Source organism: Coptis chinensis, chromosome 3 (assembly GCF_015680905.1).
Source record: "Coptis chinensis isolate HL-2020 chromosome 3, ASM1568090v1, whole genome shotgun sequence".
Classification (NCBI taxonomy): Eukaryota; Viridiplantae; Streptophyta; class Magnoliopsida; order Ranunculales; family Ranunculaceae; genus Coptis; species Coptis chinensis.
The window spans coordinates 105644641-105656859 of record NC_141458.1 but is presented as its reverse complement, the minus strand read 5'-3'; the positions used below and the strand labels follow the sequence as shown (position 1 = coordinate 105656859).

Sequence of the window (12219 nt, the reverse complement as noted above, 5' to 3'; positions counted from 1 at the left end):
GGAACATGGGGAATTTGGAGATGATGATGCATTGAATGCGACAGAAGGTGAAGGTGGCTTTAACATCAATGGAGAAAATGTAGATCCATATGATGACCTTTTTAGGGAATCACGCCAACCTTTGTATCCAGGTTGTAAGATTTCTAAGTTAGATTATCTTGTGAAATTGCTTCACTTAAAGATAATCAATCGCTGGAGTAACAAATCATTCACTATGATTCTCCAGTTGATTAAAATAGCATTGCCTGAAGGTGAGACACTGCCAAAGTCTCATTACGAGGCGAAGACATTAATGCGTAATCTGGGACTTGGTTATATCCCAATACATGCATGCAAAAATGATTGCATGTTGTTTTGGAAAGAAAATGATAGTCTTCAAAATTGTCTTGAATGTGGGGAGCTGAGGTATAAAGTTTGTGAAAGCAAGACTAAAAAAATACCACAAAAAGTGTTGCGTTACTTTTCACTTAAACCAAGGCTCAAGAGGTTGTTTATGTCGCGGGTTACTGCTGCAGATATGAGATGGCAAAAAGAAAAACATGGTCGGGAGGAGAATTTACTCAGGCACCGAGCAGATTCTCAAGCTTGGGGCGATTTTGATAAGGAACATGAGTGGTTTGCCAATGATCCTCGCAATGTTCGCTTGGTTCTTGCAACTGATGGATTTAACCTATTTGGCAATATGAGTAGCCAATATAGCATGTGACCTGTAATGGTGATACCATATAATTTACCACCGTGGAAGTGTATGAAAGAACCATTCACCTTCATGATGTTACTTATTCCAGGACCTTCATCACCTGGTAATGATATCGATGTCTATTTACAATCCTTGATTGATGAACTTAACGAGTTGTGGAAAGATGGGGTAGAAACTTATGATGCAGTGGCAAAGAAAATATTTCGGTTGCATTCTGTAGTGTTATGGACTATAAATGATTTTCCCGCATACGCTAATTTATCTGGCTGAAGTACCAAGGGTAAACTAGCTTGCCCTAATTGTAATAAGGATACAGTTTCCATATATTTGAAGAATGGACGAAAGTTGTGTTATATGGTCAATCATCGTTTTCTACCGCCAAGGCATGCTTGGAGAACTCGTGGCAAACAATTATTTGATGGAAATAGGGAGAGCAGGTTGCCACCTAGAGAGTTGTCTAGGGATGAATTGTTATCACAAGTGAACTATGTGAAACCCCTTCAGAAATTTGGGAAGCCTAAAAAGAAGAGAAAGCATACTGAGATGGAGTTGAACTGGACAAAAAAGAGCATATTTTTTGAGTTACCGTATTGGGACACTCTTAAGCTGCGACACAACCTTGATGTTATGCATATTGAGAAGAACATCTGTGACAATGTTGTGGGGACATTGCTTGACATAGATAGCAAAACAAAATATTCAATAAAAGTTTGATTAGATTTGGCCACATTGGGTATAAGAAAAGAGTTGCATCTAATCCCAAGAAGTGATAAGTCTGTAATACCCCTAGCATGTTACACATTGTCATCTTTAGAGAAAAAATCTTTTTGCGAATGGCTGAAGTCGGTGAAGTTTCTTGATGACTATGCCTCTAACATTTCTCGATGTGCAAATGCTAAAGATTGTAAGATAACAGGAATGAAAAGTCATGACTATCATGCTTTTGCAACAACTTCTCCCGATTGCAATATGTGATTTCTTGTCGAAGGATGTCGCCATTGCATTGGTTGAGTTGGGCCTGTTCTTCAAAGAGTTATGTTGCAAGACATTAAAATTGGAAGTACTTGAGAAGACGGAAAAAGACATTGCAGTTATACTTTGTAAGCTCGAGCAAATATTTCCTCCTACATTTTTCGATGTAATGGTTCATTTGGTTGTCCACTTGACGCGTGAGGCGATACTTGGAGGACCGGTGCAGTATAGGTGGATGTATCATATTGAAAGGTAAGGCATATGACTTCCAATTCATTTAATGTGAAATTAGCATGTTAAAGTTAAATATTTTATTATACATTAATCATATGTGTGTGATTTGTAAACAGGTATCTACACACGCTAAAACAATATGTTCGAAATAACCTAAGGCTCGCCCCGAAGGTTCAATTGCTGAAGCGTACGTTGACAATTAATATCTCATGTTATGCTCCATGTATCTTCAAGGAATTGAAACTCGGTTCAATCGTGAAGAAAGAAATTATGATGGTGGTAATGAGAATCAAAAGACAGGATTTGATGTTTTCACAGAAAATGTTCGACCATTTGGAGCTTATACAAATATCATTCTTGAACCAAAGGATCGAGGCAAGGCTCATTACTATGTGTTGAATAATACGGAGGAGTTATCAACTTATTTAGAGTAAGTTCTACTACATTTAACTTATTAATTCTGTTTTATACATTATAAGCCACTTTAATTTGTTAAGTTTATGTGTTTGATATGCATATAGTCAACACATGACAGAGCTTCAAATGGAAAGCTCACGCAACTTGCCTGAGAGACAAGAAACATTGTTTCCTAGTTGGTTTGAAAAACATGTAAGTGCTCGTATTGTTTATTTCAATGTTATTGTTATGAACCGGAATAATATGCTAATTATGCTTTACTGATTTGGTGTACATTTTTATGAATAGAAGCAAATATTACGCAGTGAGAACTCTTCTGAAGCTACCGATGAATTGTATTCATTGGCATGTGGACCTGATACACGTGTAAAACGTTATAGTGGTTGCATTGTTAATGGGATTAGGTTTCACACCAAATATAGAGAGAAAAATTTTCGAACCCAAAATAGTGGTGTTGCTGTAAAATGAGAACACCAAGGAAAAGAGACTGACTTTTACAGTATTTTCACCGATGTTTTTGAAGTCAATTATCTATTCGGGAAGAGAGTTTATCTTTTCAGATGTGATTGGTATGAAGTTGGTAATAAAAGGACAGGGATACAAACGGCTGGTTTTTTCACTAGTATTAATACCTCCAAGACGTGGTATAAAGATTACCAGTTTGTCTTAGCCACACAAGCATGTCAAGTTTTTTACATCGATGATACCAAATTGGGTAGTAGTTGGCAAGTTGTGCAAAGGACAAAGCCTAGAAATGTGTTTGATGTTCCAAAGAAGGAAGAAGAGATTGAAGCAGGAGGCACTGATGAGGCATATCAACAAGAAGAGCAGATTAGGATGGATTTGCAGATTGGGATGGATTTGGATAATGTCCAACATGATGAAACACATGAAGCTAGTAGTAGTGGAATCCAAAATGAACCTATAACACCCATACAACTAAATAGACAATATGGACGACCCAAATGAAGTTGATGCCAATGAAGTCGTGATTGCTATGGAAAGTTGCCTTCATGACAATACCATTGTTGATGAGGAAACTGATGAAGAGGATGATACACTAATGGATTATTGTTCAGAGGAAGAGGCTGTCATATCGAGTGATGGTGACACGGACGTAGATTGAATATTTTTTAGTAACTTCATTATCCATTTTGTTATTGAATTGAGAGCTTTATCTTAGATTTTGTCTTGTTTTCCATTGAGTAGAAATACTATATTAAACTTGAATTGAGAGCTTTATCTTAGATTTTATCTTGTTTTATCTTAGATCTTGTCATATATATCTTGCTTTCATTTTTGGATATGTTTCATGCTAGGACAAGTATGTACAATTTATAAAGCATCTAAACTTCCATCATTTTTATCATTCATAAATTCTTTCTTTCATATTCATGCTATATCTGTTTCTATAGTTATGGTACCCGGTGTAAATCGACCCTCGAGGGCACAATCTATTTCACAACCTTAGTCTGTGGTTAACGAGGTGAATGGTTCAAGTGTCGGTAAGATTATAATTAATGGTTTTGTGTAATTCGTTGGTTAGTTCAAATAAAATGTCATGAAGCTCATACTTTTTTATTTAACAGCTCCATTTAAGAAGAAAAGAGGCAAGGCTGTGAATCAGAAAGTCATAGACTACAAAGACGTTACTAGTTAGAAACCGAGGATAGAAATTCAACCAGGTAATACTAGACTTGTGGGGAAGTGGAGTGCTCAATTTGTCAGGGAGATTGGCCTAGTTACGCGTCAAGACGGTCCTCTTACTGGCCATGATTGGAGTAAAGTGGGAGAGGAAGTGAGAAAACCATTATGTGACCGTATTCTGGTTATGGAGTTTTATGTTTTAGGTGTATGATATACCATAATTATTTTATGTAACTTTAAACTACATTTCTTGTAGGAAAAATTGGATGTGGATATGCACCTTCCACATGTGAAGTACGCTGTGGACGCAATATTAGGGGCACGTTTAAGAGGATTTAGGTGTAATCTTCACAAGCATTATAGGAGTTTCAGAAATGATGGAGTCGCACAATCAAACCCTTATAGTGGCTTGGCACAAGAAAAATGGAATGCATGTTGTGATTGGTTTAGAAGAAAAGATTTCAAGGTAATATACTTTATTGTGCTAATTAGGAAACTGCTGTGTATTGAATTATACTTAAGGGTTGTGTTGATTTCTTAAAGAAAAACTATATACTCGTTGTAATTTTATGCTTTAGCTTGGTCTGTCTTTCTATTTGGATGATGTAGGGAGTACTTAATTTATTGGATTTTGAATGAGTTCAATTGTTAGATAGTGACCTTTCATTTATACGTTAATCACTAATCACTCGTGTATTCATTTTTGTTGGCATTGCTTTTGATATTGTATTCATTTTATTGCAGAAAATTAGCGAGCAAAATTCAAATAATCAGCAAAAACTCGAAACAAACCATTGTGGTGGTTCAAAGTCATTCCTAGGATACTTGGAGGAATCTATAACTTTTTTTATTTACATACATTGGGTTGCTTTTTCAGCAATTTGATATTATTTGAAGTAAATTATAAAGAGATATGTTTTCAAATCTTTACAGCGTGACTTTGAGACTTAGGAACCTATTGGAAAGATCGAATTGTATAGTCGAACCCACTTTAACTTTAACAGTAGGAAGGGATGGATAAGGATAAGAAATACAATAAGAAAACTGATCACGACCCAAACAATAAAAAAAACTATGCCCCTCCACAATTTTCTGCGACAAGTGGAGCAGGGACATCTGCGCTCATACTTCAGTCCAGAATCATAACAAAATTGAGTCCCACATCTGCAGTCAAATTGAATTTCCACACAAAATCAGATGTACTTTCTTATTTTTCCTTGAGAAAAACGTGATTAGAAAAGATAAATAACATCAGGTTGCAATGCTTGGAGTGTTAAATATATGATGGTTTTTAAGATGTGTTTATCAAAAAAAATATATATCAATCATATCATATCTCAAGAATCACCTTGGATCCCCTAATATTATCTCTTGTTATTTTAAGAAGTGCTTTTCTATATCACAGATTTTAACGAATAAAAAGTGGTAAAAAAAAAGGGGGAAGAATAAACAAGCAAACCTGCACCGAATCGATTGACAGCCAGAAATACGTTCCACAATCGTATTGCATCCAGGACACTTTCTCCACATTTTCTCCACCGCTAGCTTCACGACAAGAATATCATGCCCATCTTCTTTTGGAAAGTCTACGTCTATTAAGCAAACATGACCCTCCTTCCATGGCTTCTTACAATTAAAACAGAACTTTCTGTTGCACTTTGAACACTTAGTCATGTGCTTAAATTTACACTCAGACATGAACACCGTTGAGCAGGGTATGGACACTTACTTCGTCCACGAATTCCCATACGTAATAATGCTGATTGACATAACGCGTCACACCATCTATCGAAAACTCTTGCTGAAAGGATTGAGCGACATACAAGAGGGTCTAAAAGCTCCTTACAATCTATACCAGGACACAAAATTTCCGCCATGTTGTATTCTTGGATCTTTGTTTCGACGTAATATGCTACACAATCCTTGCAATATGAATTATGAGAACAGCTCTTGTTCTGGAATCTTTTTCTGGAAGAGAATGGTTCAATGCAAATTTCACAAGTGAAGCTTGGAACATCTTCTTGAAGTTCCTCCTCTATAGATGAATTCTCACGTATTTGCGTTATCTGTTGCTGTGTGCTGCGGTACTGCTGCCCATTGCTACATGGGCTTTTGAAAAAAAATTGACAAATAAAATTTCTTTATTAGACCTTGATTGCTCATGATTTGTGTTTTATAGCTCGTACAATTGCATACTTTGTTTAGGACTGAACTCACTTTTAGCCTCAATAGGAGTATAGGACTAATAAATCACGTCTCTGATTCAGACCCATTCTCATAAGATTTCAAGTTTTTGAAACCGATAAGCCCGCAAAAGTCAAAGATTCCCTTTACCGTCAATATCTTACTATATAGAAAAAGATGGGGTATGATGAATAGTGTTTCACGTACGTCACAGGGGCAGTTTTGTCATTTTGCAGTTTTTAATATTTTTTAATATTTTTTTTGTTTTTTGGAGGGATAAAATGGTAATTTTGCTATTTTAAAAATAGTTTTTTTTTATAAATGTGTGGGCTTCAGTGGGTCCCTGTGGCTGGAGAAAGATTTGCATCTAAGGGTACAATAGTAATTTTAAACGTATAAATTAATAATAATAAAAAAATCTAATATGGCCCCCACGTGGGTACCACGTGCACAGTGACTAGTCACCTTATATATACACGAGGACCATGGGCTCTACTGGAAAGAACACTGGGGCTGGGGCTAGTGCTACTGGAGAAGCTGGAGCGTACTCGTGATCTTGGGCAGCACTATTTCACAACTTCTCACACTTCAAAAATCCCAAAAATCTACTTCGACATGGAAATGCACAAAATAAGTTTTTACACCTTCTGGACGCAACTCATTCAACATTTTTTTTTTTTGGTTGGGATTTTAACGAGGTCCCCTACCCCTTTATTAAAATAAAACTTAGAATCAATTACATCTCATATACTGTTTTCCACTTGCATCCTCATGTATTGTTGTTTACCTCATTGTTCACAAAGCACAAAGTAGCCCAACTTCAGGAGCGGTAACTAATCAAGCAAGCGACCATAACTTCTGTAGTTTGTAGGGCCCTGGAATTGAATGCAAAATACAATAAATTTCACTGGTTTCAGAATGTACATTGTGAGACCGAGTGACTACTCAATAATGCCATACCAATATACAATACCCTCCCCTGAAAATTTTCTTTATAAATTGAAAGTAATTCCGAGCCAAGCAAAGATTAATAAAGAACATTTAACCCTGTATAGAGGACAATACAAGTGTCTCAAAATAAATTAGTTCTAATAGTTGAACCTTAAATTCAAATCACAGAAATGTCGGGATAGATTTGGAGCTAAATTAAATACCCAAGTAAACTATTCAACTCAACCAACTTTAATCCACAACTGAACACTACATTGCAACTCAAACGATTTTTCCTCACAAAACAAGTAAACCAACATAACAACCTGACATTTAAGACCTTAGACCTTGAACCCGCGACTCTTCCTCCTGCCCCTGGCTTTCTCAAACTTCCGGCCCTTAGAACGAACGTATGGTTTGGTATGGCTGTGTGGCACACCTGGAGCTCTGCCAAAGTGCTTCACTGCCTCTCTTGCATTCTTTGGTCCCCTCAACAAAACCTGAACCAAAACAAAAGGCACCAAATCAGGGTCTTCCACTGAACAAAAAATGGGAGACGATACTCTTCACTACTGGCCAGGCATTTAACAATTAATAACTGTTGCAAATCAGTGCAAAAAAACCACTGGCAACAATAGTTGTACTTGTAAAGTTGAAACCATGAAAGCATTTCAAGCCAAAACTTTCATACACAAGGTGAAACATTTCAGAATTAATATCTAACCAACATAAAGCACCATATCTAACAAAAAACCAAATCGAGGAATCTTCAAAGTTATCATACCGTGTTCTGTCCAAGGGGCGCCTTCAGGGCAAGTTGGTCAAATGTTAAACATTCACCTCCAGCTTTCTCTATTCTTGCTCTTGCAGTCTCTGTGAACCTCAGAGCAGTCACCTTCAACGCAGGTACTTCATAGACTCGCGTATCATCTGTGACAGCCCCAACAACCACAGCAATTTTCTCTTCCTGCCAAATCAGCAAAAAACTTTATTTCATTACTCCATATATGGCAAAATAACTCACATGAATTTTCATCACGTGAGACAGAATGAACTTTTAAAGGAAGAAAACATAAAGAGTGACAAAGGTACTATTTGGCTAATGACAATGTAACCTTAAGGCAAAATCACTTGTAACCAAGTCCAACTAGCACCATAGTCAAGGACATATTGGCATAATAAAAGAGAAACCAGGCGATAAATTAGCATATCAATATCACTCAAGCCAGAGATATATAACAAGATCAATATGTGAAAATGACATTTACCTTGCCTTTCATAAACCGGATCAAACGAGAGAGTGACAATGGCGGTTTGTTGACCTTGCTCATAAACAATCTCTTCAGTATAACAGCATTGAAATTACTGCTAGTTCTCCTAACCAAAAACCTGTATAGCTGTAACAAACAGGAAGAAGACACATGGAGAACAAGTTAAATTCAAACTACTATCCAGTATATAAAAACAAATGTAAAAAAGAAAACAGATAAGAAACATTTCATCACAACATTATATTAAAGAGAGAGAGGTTTCCCAACTATGCACTACTCAATATAACTAATTAACCTTCACTATGGTTGTGGCAGATTGGTAAAAGTTCCTAACACGGCAAAGACAGACAAAACTCAATAACCGTATAGAGCTATAAGTGCTCTGCAGAAAACTACTGAGGGGATACAAAGAAGTAGCATCAGAACCAAGGTTTAGAAATAGAAAAACTGAAAAAGTCCCAAAGTTTACCAACATTAAGGGGAAAAGAAGAAAAACAGGGAACTGGGACAAATTATTTTAACGTATAGAACATACAGTCCAGTCTCATAGTCTAACAATACAAATGAAAAAACAAAAAGATTTAACAGTCCTAAGGAAGATTGTAACAGAAAAGGAACATGCACAAGTCAACAACCCAGCTACACTCTAAATACTACAGATTAGCAATGAAGTCTACTAGTTAGAACTTCTAAAGGTTGTATTTATATATATCGCGACATTTGACTAATAAGTGACGTGAGAAATGACCAGATCCCAACTCTTCCACCATCCTTTATATATGAATTTCTCTTTTTTGCCTCTTAAGATGAGTTCAAAAGTTTCCACAAGTTGGGAATGTCAGCTACTGTAAAAGAAAGTTATACTAAAGGCTTTCGAAATCTCTTGGTCATCTTAAGATAAAGTCCTGACAATATTTTCAAGTGAAACTTATGTATATATTTTATTAAAACATGAATAACATACAAAGATTAAAAGAGCAATTCATAGACATTAATAAACAAGTGAAACCTTGACGAGAAGCTTGAGGTAAATATCATCAGATTTGGGAGCAGTCCGTTTTGTTTTCTTGCTCTTCCCTCCAGCTATCAAATCGATACCCTGTCAAAAAACAAACATTTCAGCAAATCAAAACCCGGAACGGAAATGAAATTTAGGGTTTAGGGTTTACCATGGTGTGATGCTTTTGAGATTTCTCCAAAGACTGGAAGCTTGTTTATAGCTTTGTATATATATGACCCGGCCAATGAAATAGTTTTTAGGGTTTTGGTTTTTAATGGGCTGGATCAAGATTAATTTTGGGCTGGGCCGTGTTTTCCACGATTTACCATAGTGGGCCGGACATGTTCTTATTAGGTCTTGAGGAAACTTTTGTCAAAATATCAGACCCAAGCTGCCATATGCATCTTTTCAATCTTTTATGGTAATTTTCCACATAAAGGTTGCAAGATTGTAACTCATAAATAATGTGAACCTAAAATAAATAAAACCCATTTTAACAAGTCGGGAAAAAGAGTTGCAACTTGAGCTGTTTCGCAATTTTGCCTGTTTATAAAAATAATTAGCTAGGTTATATGGACACGGCACTTTCTCAAAAAATACGTGTGTCGACACGGCTAAAAACGGCAAAATACGGCAAAGAGAGAAGAAGAAGGAGATTGGTGTGACCAAGAAATAAAAAAAAGAAGAAGATTGGTGTGCGACTTTCCTCGTTCTCATTTCTTCCTCTTGAAGTGGTGGCGGCTGAGTTGAAACTGCAAACCAGATCTAGGGTTTGCATTTGAGGGGGTGGGTCGTGACTCTTGACTAAAACCCACATACTATTATTTTAAGAACACGTGGTCCAAAACTCAAAACTCTACTTATGGGCAGGTAAACTCTACTCTACCATAAAAGTGTAAATGGACCATTTAATTTAATAAATTTATAATTATTAAAAAATTAATTAGTTATTCCTATCCGTGTCCCCGTGTCGATCTTTAACTGCTCGCTATATCCGACCCTCGTATCCGTGTCGGACACCGACGTGCGTGCCTGTGTCAATGTAACCTAGATCGTTACATAGACCGCTGGTATTTTGGTCGTTGCATATTCAAAGTTCAAGAGCCATATGAGCACTCGAGAGTTTATAGTAACTCTCCAGTTTATTGGAACTCTACCTTCCACTTTGCTTTCAACCTAATTGGGAATTTTTATTTCTGAACCAAGTAATCTTCAATCTAATTGGATTAGTAGATCTGTTAGTGGGGAACCATTCTCTAGCTAAATTGGCCATAATTGATTCTAGTCGAGGCCTCCCCCATAGCTGACAAGGAGAATCTTTCCCCAGTTAGGGCTTTGAATGCAAATTTAGTTGTTGAGAACTTAATTTCTCCAATTATGGGAAATACTACAAAATACACAGCACCTAACGTTGTTAAGAACTTAACTTCTCCAACTATGGGAAATACTACAAAATATACAGCACCTAACTTTAGATCTCCTATTGAGAAAGTTATGGGATTAAAGACCATTAATAGTAGATCTTTAGACTCATATTCCTCTTCAACGACAAAAATGGTTGAGTCCACCTCCTCGTCTTCTGGCATGGCAATAGAGTCTTGAATGAAACTAATTCACTTCTATGAACGGTCAATTGGGCTGATCTAGTTGTTGAAGAGGAATTCGATGAGGATGATGAGGAAGGTGAAGAACCCACATGTTCTCCTACAAGAAATCTTGTTAGCATTGAATCTAAAAAATTGCTAAGCTCTGTGAATTGGGCTGATTATACTAAAGAGGTAGATTGGCAGGTTCAGAAGAAGAGAGGAAGCAAGTCCAAAGGGAAAAGATGTGGATCTGATCCCACTTCCACCCAGGGCTAGAAACTAACATTCCCGCAAGATATAAATGAATTGCATCTAATTCAAAGTGGGAACTTAATCCGGCACAGGTGGTGTTTAACCCCTATATTGTAACTTTATTATTATTATTAATATAATATTCACAATTTCATGCAAAAATGATATGAATAAATGATGATTATGGGAGGGAAAAAAATATTGACTGTCTATATTCCATGGCAACCTTTATTGGCGTTTTCAATTGTTTTCCACTTTTCCATTGCCAACAATGAAACGGAAATGAAACAAGGGATCACTAAGCAGAATAAGCTTTTTAGGAACTGTTGGTAACAATTGCTGCAACAAAAACAAACTGTGAATATAAAGAAAGCTGGCTGAGGCACGGATCAAACGCTTTCTTTAAGGTTGTTTCGCATCTGTTCCTCTTTATGCAGACAAAGCGCGTCAACCTCCAAGATACAACAACTAGTTATACTCTCTTTTGTTTACTGCAGATAAACCAAAGAAGAAAAGAAGAAACACGATACTGATCTTATGATAGCCCTCAACTTAGTATAGAAAATCATTTTTCGCATATCTAATAGGCTGCTGTTATAGGAGTATTTATAGAGGAAAAATGTGGAGCATTTAGGAGATCCGGATTGTAGGGAACTGCTCCAGTTTCCTGATAAGGATTGGATTCTACAAGTCTATCACGTTTCTGTTTCCCAATCCATATCCAATTCTGTTTCCAAACTTATCCGGAAACAGTTTACCAAAAAGAAGATAAGGGATCAAACCTAGCCATAGCCCTAGCCCTAGCCTGGTTCGGTTCGACGCGCGCGCTCGCGTGTGTGTGGTTTTGTGTGAGTCCTCCCTCTTAACCCAAAAGCCTTTGTACCCTAAGGGCACGCCCTTAGTATGGGACTTTCATTTATAAACACTATCCACTAGTGTTTCCTCTCCTATGTGGGACTAAAGTTATATACTTAAACAACTATCCCACAAAGAGGTCAAGGGATCAAACCACCACAAAGACACCCA

The 12219-nt window shown here is 36.8% G+C and overlaps 1 protein-coding gene and 1 long non-coding RNA gene across 2 annotated transcripts; both read right to left on the bottom strand.

Moving 5' to 3' along the window:
- Positions 1 to 4917: 4917 nt before the first annotated feature.
- On the bottom strand, positions 4918 to 6185 carry LOC147512572 (uncharacterized). Its single transcript, XR_015215023.1, has 2 exons — positions 5430 to 6185; positions 4918 to 5134 (listed from the first exon to the last, which is right to left on the bottom strand). It is a non-coding gene; the product is annotated as an uncharacterized LOC147512572 (long non-coding RNA).
- Positions 6186 to 7129: 944 nt separating this feature from the next.
- LOC147512571 (large ribosomal subunit protein eL18x) lies at positions 7130 to 9593 on the bottom strand. Its single transcript, XM_086595598.1, has 5 exons — positions 9525 to 9593; positions 9365 to 9454; positions 8353 to 8481; positions 7869 to 8051; positions 7130 to 7584 (listed from the first exon to the last, which is right to left on the bottom strand). Exons 1-5 carry the CDS (start codon positions 9525 to 9527, stop codon positions 7426 to 7428), a joined length of 564 nt encoding a protein of 187 aa, XP_086451724.1. The 5' UTR covers positions 9528 to 9593; the 3' UTR covers positions 7130 to 7425.
- Between the last annotated feature and the right edge of the window lie 2626 nt (positions 9594 to 12219).

Coding starts and splice junctions, on each gene's coding strand:
- LOC147512571 (XM_086595598.1), bottom strand. Junction 8,052..8,352: donor TCCGGTTTATGAAAGGCAAG/GTAAATGTCATT, acceptor CTGATTTGGCAG/GAAGAGAAAATTGCTGTGGT. Junction 7,585..7,868: donor CGCCCCTTGGACAGAACACG/GTATGATAACTT, acceptor GTTTTGGTTCAG/GTTTTGTTGAGGGGACCAAA.